Source organism: Oryctolagus cuniculus, chromosome 21, assembly GCF_051225735.1.
Source record: "Oryctolagus cuniculus isolate XC-2025 breed Fujian yellow rabbit chromosome 21, ASM5122573v1, whole genome shotgun sequence".
Taxonomy (NCBI): domain Eukaryota; kingdom Metazoa; phylum Chordata; class Mammalia; order Lagomorpha; family Leporidae; genus Oryctolagus; species Oryctolagus cuniculus.
Window position 1 is genome coordinate 9,754,183 of NC_142887.1, and position 17,645 is coordinate 9,771,827.

Here is a 17,645-nt window from a genome sequence, read left to right on the forward strand (position 1 = left end):
ATCCCACGGAAAACGCAGCAGTTCCGATGGCAGGCAAGGGGCTGGGTAAAGGCGGCGCCTGTGGCACCAGCATCTCATACGGGCACCGGTTCCTGTCCCGGCTGCTCCACTTCCCACCCAGCTCCCTGCTGACGGCCTGGGAAAAGCAACAGAGGATGGCCCAACTGTCTGGGCCCCTGCACCCATGTGGGAGACTCGGATGAAGCTCCTGGCTCCTGGCTTCAGCCTGACCCAGCCCTGGCCATTGTGGCCATCCGGGGTATCAGCCAGCAGATGGAAGATCTCTCTTCTCTAACTCTTTCAAATAAATAAAAATATCTTTTTCTAAAATAAAAAAGATGCCAGTTAAGACACCTGTGCCCGACGTCAGAGTGCCTGGGTTTGAGACTCCCCTCTGGCTCCTGACCCCAGCTTCCTGCTAATGCAGACTGGGGGAGGCAGCAGGGGACGGTTCAAGTAGTTGGGTTCCTGCCACCTACATGAGCAGTCCAGATAAGAGCTCCTGGTTGTGGCCTGGCCTGGCTCGGCCCTGACTACTGCGGGCATTTGGGGAGTGAACCAGCAGATGGAAGCATTCGCTCTCTAAATATAATCTTTAACCTTTTATTAAAAGATTTTATTTATCTGAGAAGTAGAATTACAGAGAGAGAAAGAGAGACAAAAGTCTTCCATCCGGCCGGCGCCGTGGCTCACTAGGCTAATCCTCCGCTTTTACTGCCTTCCCAGGCCATAACATAGAGCTGGATTGGAAGAGGGGCAGCCAGGACAAGAACCAGCACCCATATGGGATGCCAGTGCCACAGGCAGAGGCTTAGCCCACTAAGCCACAGTGCTGGCCTCAAAATTTTAAACTTTTTTTTTTTAAAGATTTATTGATTTGAAAGAGTTATACAGAGAGAGGAGAAGCAGAGAGAGAGAGGTCTTCCATCCGATGGTTCACTCTCCAGACGGCCGCAATGGCCGGAGCTGTGCCAATCCAAAGCCAGGAGCCAGAAGCTTCTTCCGGGTCTCCCACATGGGTGCAGGAGCCCAAGGATTTGGGCCATCTTCTACTGCTTTCCCAGGCTGTAACAAAGAGCTGGATTGGAAGAGGAGCATCTGGGACTAGAACCGGCGCCCATATGGGAAGCCGGCGCTTTAGGCCAGGGCGTTAACCACTGCGCCACAGTGCCAGCCCCTAAAATTTTAAATTTTTTAAGTAAGAAAATAGGTGCCAGCTTTGTGGCACAGAGGGTTAAGTCACTACTGACAATGCCAGCCTCCCATGTCAGGGCACCGGCTCGAGTCCCAGCTGCTATTCCCAGTCCAGCTCCCTGCTAGCATGCCTGAGAATACAGCAGGTGATGGACTAAGTACTAAGTACTTAAGCCCCTGACAGCCATGTGGGAGACTCAGGCGGAGCTCTAGGCTCTGGCTTCAGCCTGGCCATTGCAGTCATTCGGGGAGTGAACCAGTGGATGGAAGATCTCTCTCTCTCTCTCTCTCTCTCTCTCTCTCTCTCTCTCTCTCGTATCTCTCCCTTTCAAAATAAATAAATCCTTTTGAAAAGCTGTATCAGCCGGATCTGTAAACACAGGTAAACGATGATTCCACAACAGCCTGCAAGAATGTGTGCCCCCCGAGGCTATGGGGGGTGAGGAGGTCTGTCACGGTACCGAGCGAGTTCCAGTTCAGCCGCTTGTACCCGGACCGGAACACCCTGATCAGCTCCTGAGAGTGGTCGTCCAGCAGCACGGTCTCGGCCTCGTTCAGCGTGCCGATGAGCGCGTGGTAGTGGTCCAGCATCTGCTGGATCCCGTGAGTGTACCTGCGGGGGGAGGAGGGCGCACCTGCATCACCACCCACCTCCACCCCAGCGGCTCCCAGTGAAGCCCGCCAGACACTCAGCAGCCAAACCCACAGGGCAACCGGGCCTGGGACCTATAGCTCCGACCAAGAGAGCCACAGGCACTGGGGACGCCACCACCCTGCTCGCGACTTCCTGTTTGTTACTGGCAGTGTACAAGGCGCCTCATTGTGGCTTCTGGGTGGATGAGTGAGTCCACACCTTCAACACTTGCTGGTTTGAATTACAGAGTCCACAGAGAAGGAAGCCGGGGCCAGGGTGGGGCGGGGTCCCAGGTGGGGCGGGGTCCCTGGGGACATGGGAGCAGCCTCTCACCTTAGGAATTTGTCCTCCTGCAGAGCCACGTTCCTTGCCAGCTCGGGGACAATGAACCCCAGCTGCTCCAGGTACTTGGCTTCATGAATGATCTCTTTCAGAGCAGGAGCGAAATTGATGATGAACACGGTGCCCCTCTCGGGGGCCGCCGAGGCCTCGTCCGGGGCGGTGGAGGACTGTGGGACAGACAGTTCAGGTCAGCACATGAGGTGGGGGCACGGAAGCCACCGGGGCCACGTGACCTCTGCAGAGGTGAAGGCAGCTGAGGAGCCGGCCGGCATGAGCCTGGACACACGGGACCCCAGCGCTGACGGTGGAAAGCTGGGAGATGCTAGGAGATGCGGGCAGGTCTGGCAGGACCGGGTGGGGGATGGGGCAACAGCCACCATATTTGGGCAGAATTTCAGGGACCAAAAACCCAAAACTGCCATGCCCAGGTCTTTCCTCCTGACAGCGGGGGCGTGGTCAGCCTCCCCATCCAGGGGTCCACATCACGGATTCAACCACCCATGAGAAATACTCAGAAAAACTTAAGTCTGTAGGGAACAGGCACAGAGCTCCCTTCCTGCCATTCAGCCTGAACAGCACAGCACAGCTCCTTACACAGGAGCCACCTGGCGTCTGGTACCCTGGGTAACTGGAGACTTAAGGAGAACGAGAGGACTGTGGGAGCTACATGCAGGCTCCTGGGAGGTACAGGCCGGCCCCTGGGAGGTACATGCAGGCCCCTGGGAGGTACATGCAGGCCCCTGAGAGGTACACGTAGGCCCCTGGGAGGTACATGCAGGCCCCTGGGAGGTACATGCAGGCCCCTGGGAGGTACATGCAGGCCCCTGGGAGGTACATGCAGGCCCATGTGAGTTACATGCAGGCCCCTGAGAGCTACATGCAGGCCCCTGGGAGGTACATGCAGGCCCATGTGAGTTACATGCAGGCCCCTGGGAGGTACATGCAGGCCTCTGGGAGGTACATGCAGGCCCCTGGGAGGTACACGCAGGCCCCTGAGAGCTACATGCAGGCCCCTGGGAGGTACATGCAGGCCCCTGGGAGGTACACGTAGGCTCCTGGGAGGTACATGCAGGCCCCTGGGAGGTACATGCAGGCCCCTGGGAGGTATATGCAGGCCCCTGGGAGGTACATGCAGGCCCCTGGGAGGTACAGGCCGGCACTGTGCCTTTTTTTTTAATGCCAGGGGCAAAGAGAGCTCCAATCCCCTGGTCATGCCCCAGATGCACGCGCTGCCCCAGCCCCTCTTCTCCCCGCCCAACCCTTGCCCTGCTCGGCCTTTGATCCTGGAAGCACCCGTCCACGGCAGCTCCCCACATCACAGGCAGTGATGCAGGTGCCGGGCCGCCCGCCGCTGGGGCCCCGGGGCCGAGGCCTGGGGGCGGCACCTTGGTGAGCAGGCTCCTCTTCATGAGCGCGGGCAGCGTCTGCTCTGTCATCTCCCTCCACTGCAGGTACTTCCGGTCCTCGTAGTCCTTCATCGTCTTCCCCACCTCCAGGTACTTCTGCTTCACCTACCGACCATTCCAGGCAACCGTCAGCTCAGCCTGCGGGGCAGCGTCCCCCGCCTCTCCACCTGCACTGCACAAACTCATGAATACAAGTGCACTGCTGAAGGCTCGTGGAGGAGGGGCCGGCACTGTGGCGCAGCGGGTAAAGCCACTGCCTGTGACACCAGCATCCCCCGTGGGCACTGGTTCAAATCCTGGCTGCTCCGCTTCCCATCCAGCTCCCTGCTATGGCCTGGAAAAGCAGCAGCACATGGACCCACGTGGGAGACCCCACTTCATGCCACAGTGTCTGGGTTCACAGGCCACAGCCACACTTGCACATGAAGAGACTGTTGGGAAACCAGGGTCTTACACTGTGAGGTTGACCAGTTGCCCAGAGATGGTGCAGTTCCCCACCTCCCTCCCTAAATGCCCAAAATAGTTATTATTTGGGTCACTAAGGATAAGGTCTTCTAATCCCTGCTCTTGGTCATACAAATTGTGGGAAGGAACAGTATCACAAGCAAGGGGCAGGCTCCAAAGAGGCTGAAGACCAAGTACAAGGAGAAGCCCAGGTCACCACTACCTGACAATGCCAAACAGAAAGACCACAAAGGTAGTTTCGCAGATGGGCCCTGGGCTGGCGCTGCAGCACAGTGGGTTAAGCCACCACCTGCGACAGCGGCACCACGTGGGCTCCAGTTAAATCCCTGCCGCTCTGCTTCTGCTCCAGCCCCCTGCTAATGGCCTGGGAAGGCAGTGGAAGATAATCCAGCTTCTTGGGCCCCTGCACCCATGTGGGAGAGCTGGGTGGTTCCAGCTCCTGGCTCCAGCCTGGCCCAGCCCCAGCCATTGCAACCAGCAGATGGAAGATATCTCTGTCTCCCCCTCTCTGTCACCTGCCTTTCAAATAAATATTTTTTTTAAAAGAAGGGGGGTGGTGTCCTGGGGCTGGCGCTGTGGCGTAGCAGGTGAGACTGCCGTCTGCAGTGCTGGCATCCCAGGTGGGCGCCGGTTTGAGTCCTGGCTGCTTCACTTCTGATCCAGCTCTCTGCTATGGCTTGGGAAAGCAGTAGAAGATGGCCCAAGTCCTCGGGCCCCTGCACCCACAAGGGAAGACCCGGAGGAAGCACCTGGTTCCTGGCTTCGGATCAGCACAGCTCTGGCCATTGTGGCCAATTGAGGAGTGAACCAGCAGATGGAAGACCTCTCTCTCTGCCTCTCCTTCTGTGTGTAACTCTTTCAAATAAATAAATAAATCTTTTTAAAAGGGGGGGATCCTAAATTGGGGTACACAGGAGGATCCCCCTAAGGAGCAGGCATGGGTTTGAAACCAAGCCGCTTCTGTCCATGGCTTCTGGAAGGTGACGCCACCGAGATCCACAGTTCTCTCAGATGGCATCAGCTGCCCCCAGCCCCCGTAGGCTCAGGACATGCCAAAGAGACCTACTTCCTGTGACACTACCGAGATCCACTGTTCTCTCGGATGGCGTCAGGTGCCCCCAGCCCCCATAGACTCAGGACGTGCCAAGGAGACCTACTTCCTGTCCCCGCTCACTGTCCAGTATCTCCTCCACCTCCTGAAATCTGAGGATGGTGTGCTTGATCCGGTAGAACAGGGAGCGCTCCCAGTAAATGGCGCCTGCGACCGGCGGGTGGTTCTTGTACAGCGGAGGGTTCTCCAGGTTCTGCACGAAGATCTTATTCACTATGTCGATCTGAAAAGCAACCACAGGTGTTCTGCACGAGCCACAGACACTACCTCGTCAGCCAAGGAACACTGGGGATTTGAGTCTATAATGAAACAAAAACCGGAATGTCAAGAAATATCCTGGGGCCAGCACTGTGGCATAGCGGGTAAAGCCACTGCCTGCCACATCAGCATCCCACATGGGCGCCGGTTCGAGTCCCGGCTGCTCCACTTCCAGTCCAGCTCCCTGATAATAGCCTGAGAAAAGCAGCAGAAGATGGTCCACGTGCTTGGGCCCCTGCACCCGCGTGGGAGACCTAGAAGAAGCCCCTGGCTCCTGGCTTCAGTCTGGCCCAGCTTTGGCCACTGTGGCCATTTGGGGAGTGAACCAGCAGATGGAAGACCTCTCTCTCTCTATCTTGTAACTCTGCCTTTCAAATAAATAAATCTTAAAAATACGAATTCTAACACCCAATGATCTCAAGGAGTAAAAACATAAAATAAACAAACATTCTAAGATAAACAACAGTGCGTCTACTCCTCACACACCACCTGCTGCCTCTGCTCACGCTCCCGGGTAATTTTCTTTGGTTTAACGCACGCGCTGCTCCCTCTGCCTCACGGAGCGTGCGCACCATGTGCACTGGTTTGACTGGATCACCGGAAGCCCTAGAATCCTGCAGACCTGACGGGTGGCAGCCTGCCTCTGGGCTCTCGTTCAGGTATTCCAGTGTGGTTGGCCCCATGACGCCCATATCCTAATGCCCAGAACGGCAGACGTGCCGGGTCCTGGGAGGATGGGGTGTGGAGGCTGCGCTGGAATTCAGGTTTGCCGATCCGCTGGCTGCCCGGATGCTCTGTGTGAGCCCAGGCTCCTCACAGGGACGGGAGCAAGGAGGCAGGCTGGAGGATCTGGGAAAACCAACAAGCCCCTCCCCTGGAGCTCCAGAGGGGAAGCCAGTGCAGCTGCCACCCAGCCCACAGTGCACGGGAGGCGGTGCGTGCCGAGACCACGTCAGGGCCTCATCCCGCCCCTGTCCAGCCTCCGTGGCCTGCCTCTCCCCGCATTCTCATTGTGTGGTCTACATGGGAGCCTCAGCACCTTTTGGGCTGTTTCTCCCACTAGATACTGATTTCGTGGAAGGCGAAATCTGAGTTTTGTTCACCGCTGTGCTGGGGCTGCACGCGTGCCAGGAGAAGTTTCCTGGATTAATTACAAACACAAACCGGATCCTTGGACACGGGAGGCCGTGGCTGGCACTGCTGGTGCCGTGGTTGCCACTAGCCCAGGCTTCCCACTGAACTCCCCGCACGCAACAACAGGCCCCCTGTGGTTGGGCCGCTGTGTTGTGCGAGAGGCCGGCCACGGGAACTCCGAAATGCAGATGGGAAAAGTTGGGCAGCGGGGAGACTCCGTCGCTGGCGTCCGTCCCGCCGAGCGCGTTTCCCGCAGCCGCGGCAGCCGTCCGTCTGCGGTTACCTCTTTGCAATACTGGGCGAGGATGTCGTTGAACTTCATCATCATCTGCCGATTAATCGCCTCCCGCGAGCGGATGTGCTTAAACTTTAGGAGCATGTCAAACGCTGCCTCGGCTGAGCGGAGTGTCTTAAAGGATTCATCAATGAAGTTTTTTGCTTCTTTCTCAATAACCTGCAAAAAAAGGGAGCATGAAAATAGCTCTCGGGCACCTGGAATCATCCTGCAGAAACCAAGTGGCAGGAAGCGAGAGGGAGAGCCCGCGGCCGAGGACGCCTCCCACCGGGCTCCCGCGGCAGCTGCTCTCCATTCAACGTAGCAGATCAGCTGCCTTAGCGCCGGCCGATCAGAGAAGAATCTGCTAAAGTATGAACGCTGGCAGGCTAAGGGTGTGGGAGAGGCTGCAACAGCAGGGGAGGTGGTGCAGGAATTTCCAGCAGAATGAGAGGCACTGACTCTGCGGAAGGCAGAGACAGCCCTTCGTGCTGGCACTGGGGGAGCTGGTCAGTGTCTGCTCCCCCGAGAAACTTCCAGAAGGCTGAGCACCGGAGGAAGGGAGGAGCAGGGGGTGGAGTGCAAGCGAGGGGCACACAGAGGAGCCCCTCCCCACCCAGCACAGCCAGGCCACTGCGCATCCTCCATCCCTCCCATTCCACCCCCCCGCCAGAAGCCTGGCAGTTTAGTCCTAGAAAAGTAAACCAGACGAGAGTAGGGCCGGCGGTGTGGTGCCTGCGAAGGTTAAGCCACTGCTTGTGACACCAGCATTCCGTACTGGCAGGTAAGTTCTAACCCAGCCGTTCCACTTGTGATCCGGCTCCCTGCTAATGCGCCTGGGAAGGCAGCAGAGGACGGCCCCCTGCCAGCCGCGTGGGAGACCCGATGGAGCTCCAGGATCCTGGCCTCAATTGTGCACAGCCCTGGGAGGTCTCTCTGTCACTGTCTCTGCCTTTCAAATAAAAAGATATTTTTTTAAAAGAAAGCGATGATTAGGGGCCAGCATTGTGGTGGGACACATAAAGCTGCTGTCTGCAATGCCAGGACACCAGTTCAAGTCCCGGCTGCTCCACTTCCAGTCCAGCTCCCTGCTAATACACCTGGGAAAGCAGTGGAGGATGGCCCGAGTGCTTGGGTCTCTGCACCCATGTGGGAGACCAAGATGGAGTTCCTGGCTCCTGGTTTTGGCTTGGCCCTGCCCCGGCTGCTGGAGCTATTTGGGGAGTGAATTAGCAGATGGACGATCTCTCTGTCTCTCCCTCTCTCTGTAACTCTGCATTTCAAATAAATAAATGTTCTTTAAAAATAGATATATGAATGCATACTTGAGATAAAATCTGAGAAATGAGTATACAGCAGGGAGGGCCACCCAGGCCGCTCCACGCAGGAGTCAGCAAGGCAGTCATGTGGGGTGCACCAGGCCATGCTGCATGGTGTGGCGTCTGCCCGAGACTGGACAGGCTCGGGGGTGGGGGGAAGATAGTGCCACGGGCCCTGCTGTGTGGTGTGGAGTCTGTCCGAGATGGAACAGGGCGGTGGGGGTGGGGGGAAGCTGGTGCCACGGGCTTGGGGGGGGAGGGAGAGGGAGTAGCACCACAGGCCAGGCCGTGTGCGTGGAGTCAGGCTCTCAGATCCTGCCCCTGCCGGCTCTGCCTCCCTGCCCCCCCCCCAGGGCACTGCCTCACGCCATCTCCCAAGCCTCTGTCGCTCCTCAGCCCAGAGCTGCTGTGGCCAGGGAACCCTCCTGACGGACAAGTCTCACTACACCACTCCCTGCTCGACAGCCCGCCACGGCTCCCCACTGCCCACTAGGCTGAGCCCCTTCCTCACCCTCCTCCCCCCACGCCCCCAGCCCACAATCCCTCCACCGCCTCGCCCCAGGCCGACACCAGACCGCCCGCTGGGCCTCCCCCCAAACAGCTCCTGCTTGCTTTGCTGCTGTCGCTTCTAACGGGAACTCCGGAGGGTGCGCAGACAGCGTGCAGGGTGAGAAGACCAGGCGCGGCTCAGAAGCGGTCGCGCCGAAGTCCCTTATCGCCTAACTCCACTTCCATGAACCTTGAGAAGTGTCCCTGACCCAGAACCCCGCTCGCTCGCTGTCGCCGTCCTCACCCCCACCTGCACCTGTCCCAGGGCCTCCCGAAGCCAAAGGCCGTTTACACCTGCTGCTCTCCTTGCTGCCGACCACACACACACCCGCCCCAGACAAACAGACTGGCACTGCGGGAACCCAGCCTTGCGCGGCTGCCCGTGTCCCACCCGGGGGACAGGACTGGGGCGGAGATGGCTGGGGGGCATCTGCCTCCACCACGCACTTCTGCGCTGTTTCGTGCTTTACAAGTGAGCAGATAATTAAAACAAAACAAAAACCACCCCTCGAGCAAGCATCCGACGTGGCAGTAAGCCCCCGCGTGGAACGCCTGTGTCCTGTATGACAGTCTTTGCTCCTTGGCTTCCAATTTGGCTTCCAATTCGGCTACCGCAGACCCTGGGAGGCAGCAGGTGGTGGCTCAAGTATTTGGGTCCCCGCCACCCACATGGGAGACCTGGATGAGGTTCCAGGCTCCCCACTTCAGCCTGGCCCAGCCCTGGCTGTTGTGGGCATTTGGGAAGTAAACAAACAGATGGAAGATCTCTGTCTCTTTCTATGTCTCTCTCCCTTTCAGATAATGTGAAAATTATTCTTTTATTTAAATTTAACTAGTTTTTCGGGGCCAGCACTGTGGCTTAATGAGTAAATTCACCGCCTGCAGTGCCAGCATCCCATTGGGTGCCAGTTTGAGAACCGGCTGCTCTACTTCCTATCCAGCTCTCTGCTATGTCCTGGGAAAGCAACAGAAGATGGCCCAAGGCCTTGGGCCCCTGCACCCACAAGGGAAGACCCGGAGGAAGCACCTGGCTCCTGGCTTTGGATCAGCACAACTCTAGCTGTTACAGCCATTTGGGGAGTAAACCAATGGATGGAAGACCTCTCTCACTCTCTCCTTCTCCTTCTCTCTCTCTCTCTCTCTCTCTCTCTGCCTGTGCCTCTCTGTAACTCTTTCAAGTAAATAAATAAATCTTTTAAAACATTTAATTTTCGCCGGCGCCGCGGCTCAGTAGGCTAATCCTCCGCCTTGCAGCGCCGGCACACTGGGTTCTAGTCCTGGTCGGGGCGCCGGATTCTGTCCCGGTTGCTCCTGTTACAGTCCAGCTCTCTGCTGTGGCCCAGGAGTGCAGTGGAGGATGGCCCAAGTGCCTGGGCCTGCACCCCATGGGAGACCAGGATAAGTGCCTGGCTCCTGCCTTTGGATCAGCGTGGTGTGCCGGCCGCAGCACGCCGGCCGCGGCAGCCATTGGAGGGTGAACCAATGGCAAAGGAAGACCTTTCTCTCTGTCTCTCTCTCTCCCTGTCCACTCTGTCAAAAAAAAAAAAAATTAATTTTCAAAACCTCTAAATGTCACTAAATAGCCAGGCAAATTTCACACCAGGGAAACACGGTACCCGCTCCCACGATGAACTCGACAAGCGGGTCACTTGCCAGAATTTCAATCTTGAAGTCGTCCATCACGTATTTCCAGTACTGGGAGGACTTGATGCAGAAGGGGTCAAAGGTCAGGTGCTCCATGGGGGTGACCAGACCGTCCACCCGGCACAGGACGTCGTCAATGCGCTTGGGGTCCCCGGTCACCGCCTTCAACTCTGGGCCAAATATGTTGTAGAATTCCTCCATGACCTGTGTGAGCGACAGAGCAGTGGGTGGGGAAGATCCTGACTGCCAATGGGAACCCCCCCCACGCAGACACCCTCCTCCCCGCCCACGCCCCCCAGAGCCCCTACACGGAGGGTGAGAGCCACACATCCCACTCCAACCCACGGCCCCTGGAGACCCTGCATGGAGGGCGAGATCCCCACGTCCGGCCACGGCCCACGGCCCCCAGAGAACCTGCACGGAGGGTGAGATCCACACATCCCACTCCAACCCACGGCCCCTGGAGACCCTCATGGAGGGCGAGATCCCCACGTCCAGCCCCGGCTCACGCCCCCACCCTCCTCTCACTGCCAGACCCTGACACCTTGCGGCCATCCGCCCTCTCTCGGCCCAAGGCTCCTTCTGTCTTCAGGCCGGGGCACTTGCGGTCCAAAGCACCTCGCTGGCTCCTCCCCCTCACCACACATGGCTTCCTCGTGCCCAGCCCTTGTGGACCAGGTCAGGCACAGCACACTCAGCTGCGCTTTCCACTGCATTCACTGGTAGCCACGGCCATTGCACCTGCTGCTTTTCTCTCCCGCTGCACAGTAGGCTCTGTGAAGCCACACAGTAGGTGTGACCGGGCAGGGCCAGTGTCCTAGGTGTGACTCCTGGGCGGTGCACGGGGCCCCACGTTCAGAGGGCCCTGATCTGCGGTCAACATTCTGCTAGGGCCCTCGTGAAATTTTTAACAGGGCAGGCATCTGGCCTGGCAATCGGGACCCTGGTTAGGACACACGTCCCACAGCAGGCTGCTTGGGTCTGAAGCTCACTTCTGGTTCCTGGCTCCAGGCCCTGGGAGGCAGCGGTGACGGCGCAAGTACTCGGGTCCCTGCCACCCCCATGGGAGACCTGGATGGAGCTCCCAGCTCCCAGCTTAGCCCCGCTGCAACGGGCATTTGGGAAGTGAGCCAGCAGATAGGAGGGGTGTGTGTGTGTGTGTGTGTGTGTGCGTGTGCAGTTTTCAAAGAAAACGAAAGTAAATGAATATTTTTTTAAAAAAGGAGGCTAAGAAATGTTCAGAGAGGAGCAGGTGTCACTCCCTGGGAGTCGGCCCACGCACTCGGAGGAGGAAGCGCAGAGCCAGCGGAAGCCGGAGACCCTTCCATCCCCGGAAGCTGGGGGCAGGGGGCGCCGCGGGATGTGCGAGGGCTGAGAAGCAAAAGGAAAGCAGCCGTGTCTGTCGCACGCGGCGTCCCCACGGCTCGGCCACGGTGAAAGACCACGCACACGAGCTGGGAACGAGAATCGCATCGCCTCGCTGGCCGCTCATTTAGAAGCCCGCGTTTCTGTACTTTCCTTTCTTGTCTCTCCTGACACCACAGCAACCCAAAAAAGCCTGACGGGGAGAGACGCCAAATGAAAAAAAAAAAACCATGTTTGAATTCCACAGCATCGCTTCCCCACGTTTTGGACAAGGAGTCTCATGTTTCTCTCACACACCGGGCCTGGCAGCCCCACGGCCATTCTGGTTCTGCTCCCCTTCATTCCTTCAACGGCAACCCTGAGCCTCTGGCACATTCTGAGTTCTCTGGAAATACCCAGATTTAGGGGCTGGCGCTGTGGTGCCTCGGGTTAAAGCCCTGGCCTGAAGCACCGGCATCCCATATGGGTGCTGGTTCTAGTCCCGGCTGCTCCTCTTCCGATCCAGCTCTCTGTGGCCTGGGAAAGCAGCAGAAGATGGCCCAAGTCCTTGGGCCCCTGCACCCATGTGGGAGACCAGGGAGAAGTGGCTTTGGATCAGCACAGCTCTGGCCGTTGCAGCCATCTGGGGGAGTGAACCAGCAGATGGAAGACCTCTCTCTCTATCTCTACCTCTCTCTGTAACTCTGCCTTTCAAGTAAACAAAATAAATCTTTGAAAAAAATACCCAAATTTAATAAGCAGGTGGACAGATAGACAGACATATAAGTAGATGAATGGATGGGTAGATAGAAGGGTGGGTAGATGGGTGGGTTTTAGATAGATGGGTAGATGATGGGGTGCTGACGGATGATTAAGTGGTTGGTGGATGGATGAGTGGGTGGATGGATGAGTGGGTAGATGGGTAAATGGGTGGGTGGGTGGGCTGATATATGGATGGATGGATGGATGGATAGATGGATCGATGAGCAGGTGGATGGATGGATGGATGGATGGATGGATGTGTGGATAAATGGTTGGGTGGGTGGGTAGATATTTGGATGGATGGATGGATGGATAGGTGGGTGGGCGGATGGATGTCCACCAGGAAGGGGCAGTGGCCAATTCATCCAGTCAGACCCTGACCTCTTGGGTCACGCATCCAAAGGCAGTTAGGGACTGGACCCCCACAGGGTCACGGGCAGTGGGCGAGGATGTTATGGCCCGAGAGGAAAGTGAAGAGAGAGGGTCTCAGTCTGGCCTTGGAGGAATTTTTGAGGAAAAGAGACAGGCGGGGGCCTTTGCAAGACACAGAAAAGGAAGCAGGGAGAGGCAGCCCAAGGTGGGTGCGCTCGGCACGCACCCCGGTCATACCCATCACGGAGCACAGCCTGACGCTCCAAGACATCCCTCCTGCCCCGGTGCATTCTGGTACTTTCTAGTGTGCTCCACGTGTTCCTTCCAGTGTCCCTCTTTGCTTGCCCCTGACTCCCCAGCTCTGACTCAGAGAAGCCAAGCTGCTTCCCACCAGGCAAGCTCGGACCCCACCCGCTGCCCTCCTGTCACTCAAAAGCACGCAGCCCGGCCCCCTACCTGCAAAATGTAGTAGAGGTCCTGGCAGATGGTGGCCATGTAATCCGTCCGCTCGAACAGCCGCTTCCGGTCAAACTCCCAGCGCGCCTCCCGGCCCGAAGCCTCGATCTTGGCGCGGGTGTCAAAGTAGGCCTTCTTCCACAGTCTCAGCGTGTTCTTGGCGTCCAGGGTTTTGCGCTGTGCACTCGCTCGGTTTTCCCTGGGAAGCGGACAGCGCCGTGGAGGGGGAAGGCAGGGCGGGGGGCCCAGCTCGGTTCCCAGCAGGAGCGGTGGCCTCGGGCAGAATGCTTTTCCTTTTAGCTCAAAAAACGTAATTTCTTCTACATCCGGGGGGTGTCACACGTTTGGGGGGGTTATCACGTCCTAGGTGTACATGCTGTGTACGCGTGATGAACGGTCATGAGTGCACACGCTGTGTACTGTGTGACGTCATGGCACAGTACAAACACTTGTGTGTTGTACATCGTGTCACAATGCACACGCTTGCTACCGTGTGACGTCGTGTCACAGCACACGTGTCTGTGGGGTACTGTGTGGTGGCTCAGGACGTGCCCACGTCTGGAAGTGATCAAATCATGGTCACTAGTATTTCTGTCTCCTCCTCTGTGCCGTATGCGTGGCCTTCGCAAGCCTCTGTTCTCGGCCCCCATAAATCATGGCCACGGTCGCCGTGGGCCAAGGCCCGGCCACACGTGTCCAGTGCAACCTGTGCCCGGCTGCCCCGCCTCCAGCACACACCGCTCTCCACTCGGACCCAGGCTGCCTCAGCCTCCATCAACAAGAGGATGCGAGGACGCTCCCTGCCTCGCTGTGTGCCTGGCTTCTCCCGTAACACCGGGACCCCAGGAGCCTCCCTGTCATGAGAAGCTCCGGGTACACCGGAGAGGAAGCCCAGGCTGGGGACTCGGCCCCGCCGCCACTGCTGCCCACCGTGCAAAGCTGTGGTCGTGTGCGGAGCTCTGTTTGCTGCAGGAGGGGAGCCGGTGGCCGTGGGTCCTACGCCAGAGGCCATCGTGGCGGCCATGACACCTGTGCAGCCTGGAACACCACGGTGCTGGTGCTTACGTTCATGGAATTTTTATTTACGCATTTTCACTTTACTGGAAAGGCAGAGACACAGACAGGGGGACTCAGAGACAGAGAGAGAGAGAGAAACAGAGATCATCTCCCATCTGCTGGTTTACTCCCCAGTTGCCCGGGACAGCCCAGGCTGGGCCAGGCCGAAGCCAGGAGTCAGGAACTCAGTCCAGGTCCCCTGTGTGGGTGTCAGAGACCCAAGTCCTCGAGCCACCGCCTGCTGCCTCCAGGTGCACATTACCAGGAAGCTGGAACTGGAGCCCGGGCACTCCCGTGTGCAATGCGGGCGTCCCAAGAGGCATCTTCACCTGAGTCAAACACTTGTCCCCTTGATCTTTATCAAAAAAGTGAAAAAAGGGGCTGGTGTGTGGCGTAGCGGGCAAAGCCGCCACCTGCAACACTGGCATCTCATATGGGCGCCAGCTCCACTCCCCATCCAGCTCCCTGCTGGGGCCTGGGAAAGCAGAAGATGGCCCAGGTGATTGGACCCCTGCTCCCACGTGGGAGACCCGGAAGTAGCTCCTGGCTCCTGGCTTTGGTCTGGCCCAGCCCCTGCCACTGTGGCCATCTGGGGAACCAGCCAGCAAATGGAAGATCTCTCTCTCTGTCTCTCCCTCTATCACTGTAACTCTTTCAAATAAATAAATCTTAAAGAAAGTAAAGTGAAAAGGCGTTGGGGGAGCTGGGGTCCCAGACTAAGGGCCCCCTGTTCCCCATCGCACCGTCTCCAAGCAGAGCCAGGTCAGTCCCACACAGCAGGTGCCACCCAGCCATGGAAAGCAGCAGGGGACACACAGAGCCACAAGTGGGCGGGCCCTGGAAGCAGGTGCTGAGCGCCAGGCCCAGAGGAGCCCACCGCATGCGGTCCCCAGGGCCAGTGGGGCTGCAGGGCTTGGGGGCAAGTGCTAGGGCTACAGGGCGTCCTCTGGGGCGCAGGAAGTGCCCCTCCGGTGGGTGGTGGTGACAGATGTGCAGTCCTAGGACCTGTGAAACCGCTGAGCTGCCCGTGGCGGCCAAGTGCGTGGTGTGGGGGCTGCAAGTCCCCCCCGGACCCGCCCTGCCCTTACTTGAACAGGGTGCGCAGGTTCACCACCCTGCAGACCCTCTCGGCGATCTCCCAGGCGACGCGCTCCATGAGCGGGATCATCCTCTCGTCCTTGTTGTAGTGCCGCGAGATGATCCACACCATGCGCAGAGCGCTCATCATGGAGGGGATGGTGTCCAGGACCACGTGGAAGCCGGACCCGTGCGTGATGTTCTGCGGGGGGGGGGGGGGGGGGAGGGCGCGTGATGGTCTGCAGGGAGGGGAGGGGGAGGGCGCGTGATGGTCTGCGGGGAGGGGAGGGGGAGGGTGTGATGGTCTGCGGGGAGGGGAGGGGAGGGGGAGGGCGCGTGATGGTCTGCGGGGAGGGGAGGGGGAGGGCGCGTGATGGTCTGCGGGGAGGGGAGGGGGAGGGCGCGTGATGGTCTGCGGGGAGGGGAGGGGGAGGGCGCGTGATGGTCTGCGGGGGGGGGTGAGGGCGCGTGATGGTCTGCGGGGAGGGGAGGGGGAGGGCACGTGATGGTCTGCGGGGAGGGGAGGGGGAGGGCGCGTGATGGTCTACCCGGGGTGGGGGGAGGGTGTGTGATGTTCTGCGGGGAGGGGAGGGGGAGGGCGCGTGATGGTCTGCGGGGAGGGGAGGGGGAGGGCGCGTGATGGTCTGCGGGGAGGGGGGGGGAGGGCGCGTGATGGTCTGCGGGGAGGGGAGGGGGAGGGCGCATGATGGTCTGCGGGGAGGGGAGGGGGAGGGCGCGTGATGGTCTGCCCAGGGGACACAGAGGTGGGGAGGGTGCGTGATGGTCTGCCCGGGGTGGGGGGAGGGTGCGTGATGGTCTGCCCGGGGGACACAGAGGTGGGGAGGGTGCGTGATGTTCTGCGGGGAGGGGAGGGGTGGGGGTGCGTGATGTTCTGCGGGGAGGGGAGGGGTGAGGGCGCGTGATGGTCTGCGGGGGAGGGGAGGGGTGAGGGTGCGTGATGTTCTGCGGGGGAGGGGAGGGGTGGGGGTGCGTGATGTTCTGCGGGGGAGGGGAGGGGTGGGGGTGCGTGATGGTCTGCCAGGGGACACAGAGGTGGGCAGGGTGCGTGATGGTCTGCCCACGGTGGGGGGAGGGTGTGTGATGTTCTGCGGGGGAGGGGAGAGGTGAGGGCACGTGATGTTCTGCCGGGGAGGGGAGAGGTGGGGGTGCGTGATGGTCTGCCAGGGGACACAGAGGTGGGCAGGGTGCATGATGGTCTGCCCACGGTGGGGGGAGGGTGCGTGATGGTCTGCAGGGAAGGGGAGAGGTGAGGGTGCGTGATGGTCTGCCCGGGGTGGGGGGAGGGTGCGTGGTGTTCTGCGGGGTAGGGGAGGGGTGAGGGTGCGTGATGGTCTGCCCAGGGTAGGGGTAGGGTGTGTGATGATCTGCGGGGTAGGGGAGAGGTGAGGGTGCGTGATGATCTGCCCGGGGTGGGGGGAGGGTGTGTGATGTTCTGCGGAGTAGGGGAGGGGTGAGGGTGTGTGATGTTCTGCCCGGGGTAGAGGAGGAGGGAGCCAAGTGGCCGTGGCCCAGGTCAGGGGCCCCAGGAAGAGGTTCGAGACGAGCCTGCACCTGCAGAGGCAGGATGGGGACGAGGGGGGACGAGGCGACCTGCACCAGCGGTGGGAAGGACGGGCACATCCACGTACCACTCACGCAGGATGTGTATGCGTGTGTACACACACATGTGTGCGTGTGTGTGTGTTGTGTAAAGAGAATACGTGCTCAGTAGTCCATGGAGGGCCCAGTTCGAGGGCCCCCGACCCTACATTCCGCTGGCCTGGTATCTGCCAAGGCCTTGCCGAAGCCTCACGTGTCCTGCTATGCACGTCACAGGCTACACCCAGCGCCAGGGGTCCCCAGCACGCCCACGGAAAATGCATTTTGTTGGAGAAGCTATGTGTGGATTTCAGGAACTTTTTTTTGCACCAGAATAAGGTCACATTTTAGTTCCGTTCTCTGCATACGCTTGGGGAAGTGTCCCGGCCCAACGCCAGCACTTCGAACACAGCTCAGAGGCAAAGCCAGTGCACGCTCAGGCACCCAGGACAGCTTTTCAAACACTTGCCATCTGCAGCTGGTGCCTCCACGGACATAGGACAGGGGAGCTGAGAGCTGACTGTGTGTACTGAGTAGCACACGCACACGCAGCCTACACACAGTACATGCGGGAAGGCACGTGGCCCAGTGGCTGAGACACTGCTTGGAACACCTGTGTCTGACAGGAGTCCCTGGCTCTGCTCCCAAA

At 59.2% G+C, this 17,645-nt stretch overlaps 1 protein-coding gene across 1 annotated transcript in view; it reads right to left on the minus strand.

Moving 5' to 3' along the window:
• Positions 1-17,645, minus strand: part of DNAH10 (dynein axonemal heavy chain 10) — a 124,339-nt gene that overhangs the window by 91,779 nt on the left and 14,915 nt on the right. The window contains exons 9-16 of the mRNA XM_070066093.2: positions 15,409-15,599; positions 13,265-13,463; positions 10,340-10,534; positions 6,828-6,998; positions 5,199-5,375; positions 3,556-3,681; positions 2,162-2,337; positions 1,656-1,807 (exon numbers count right to left, since the gene is read on the minus strand). Of these exons, the coding sequence (XP_069922194.2) occupies positions 1,656-1,807; positions 2,162-2,337; positions 3,556-3,681; positions 5,199-5,375; positions 6,828-6,998; positions 10,340-10,534; positions 13,265-13,463; positions 15,409-15,599 (1,387 nt within the window). The remainder of the gene's footprint in view (positions 1-1,655; positions 1,808-2,161; positions 2,338-3,555; positions 3,682-5,198; positions 5,376-6,827; positions 6,999-10,339; positions 10,535-13,264; positions 13,464-15,408; positions 15,600-17,645) is intronic.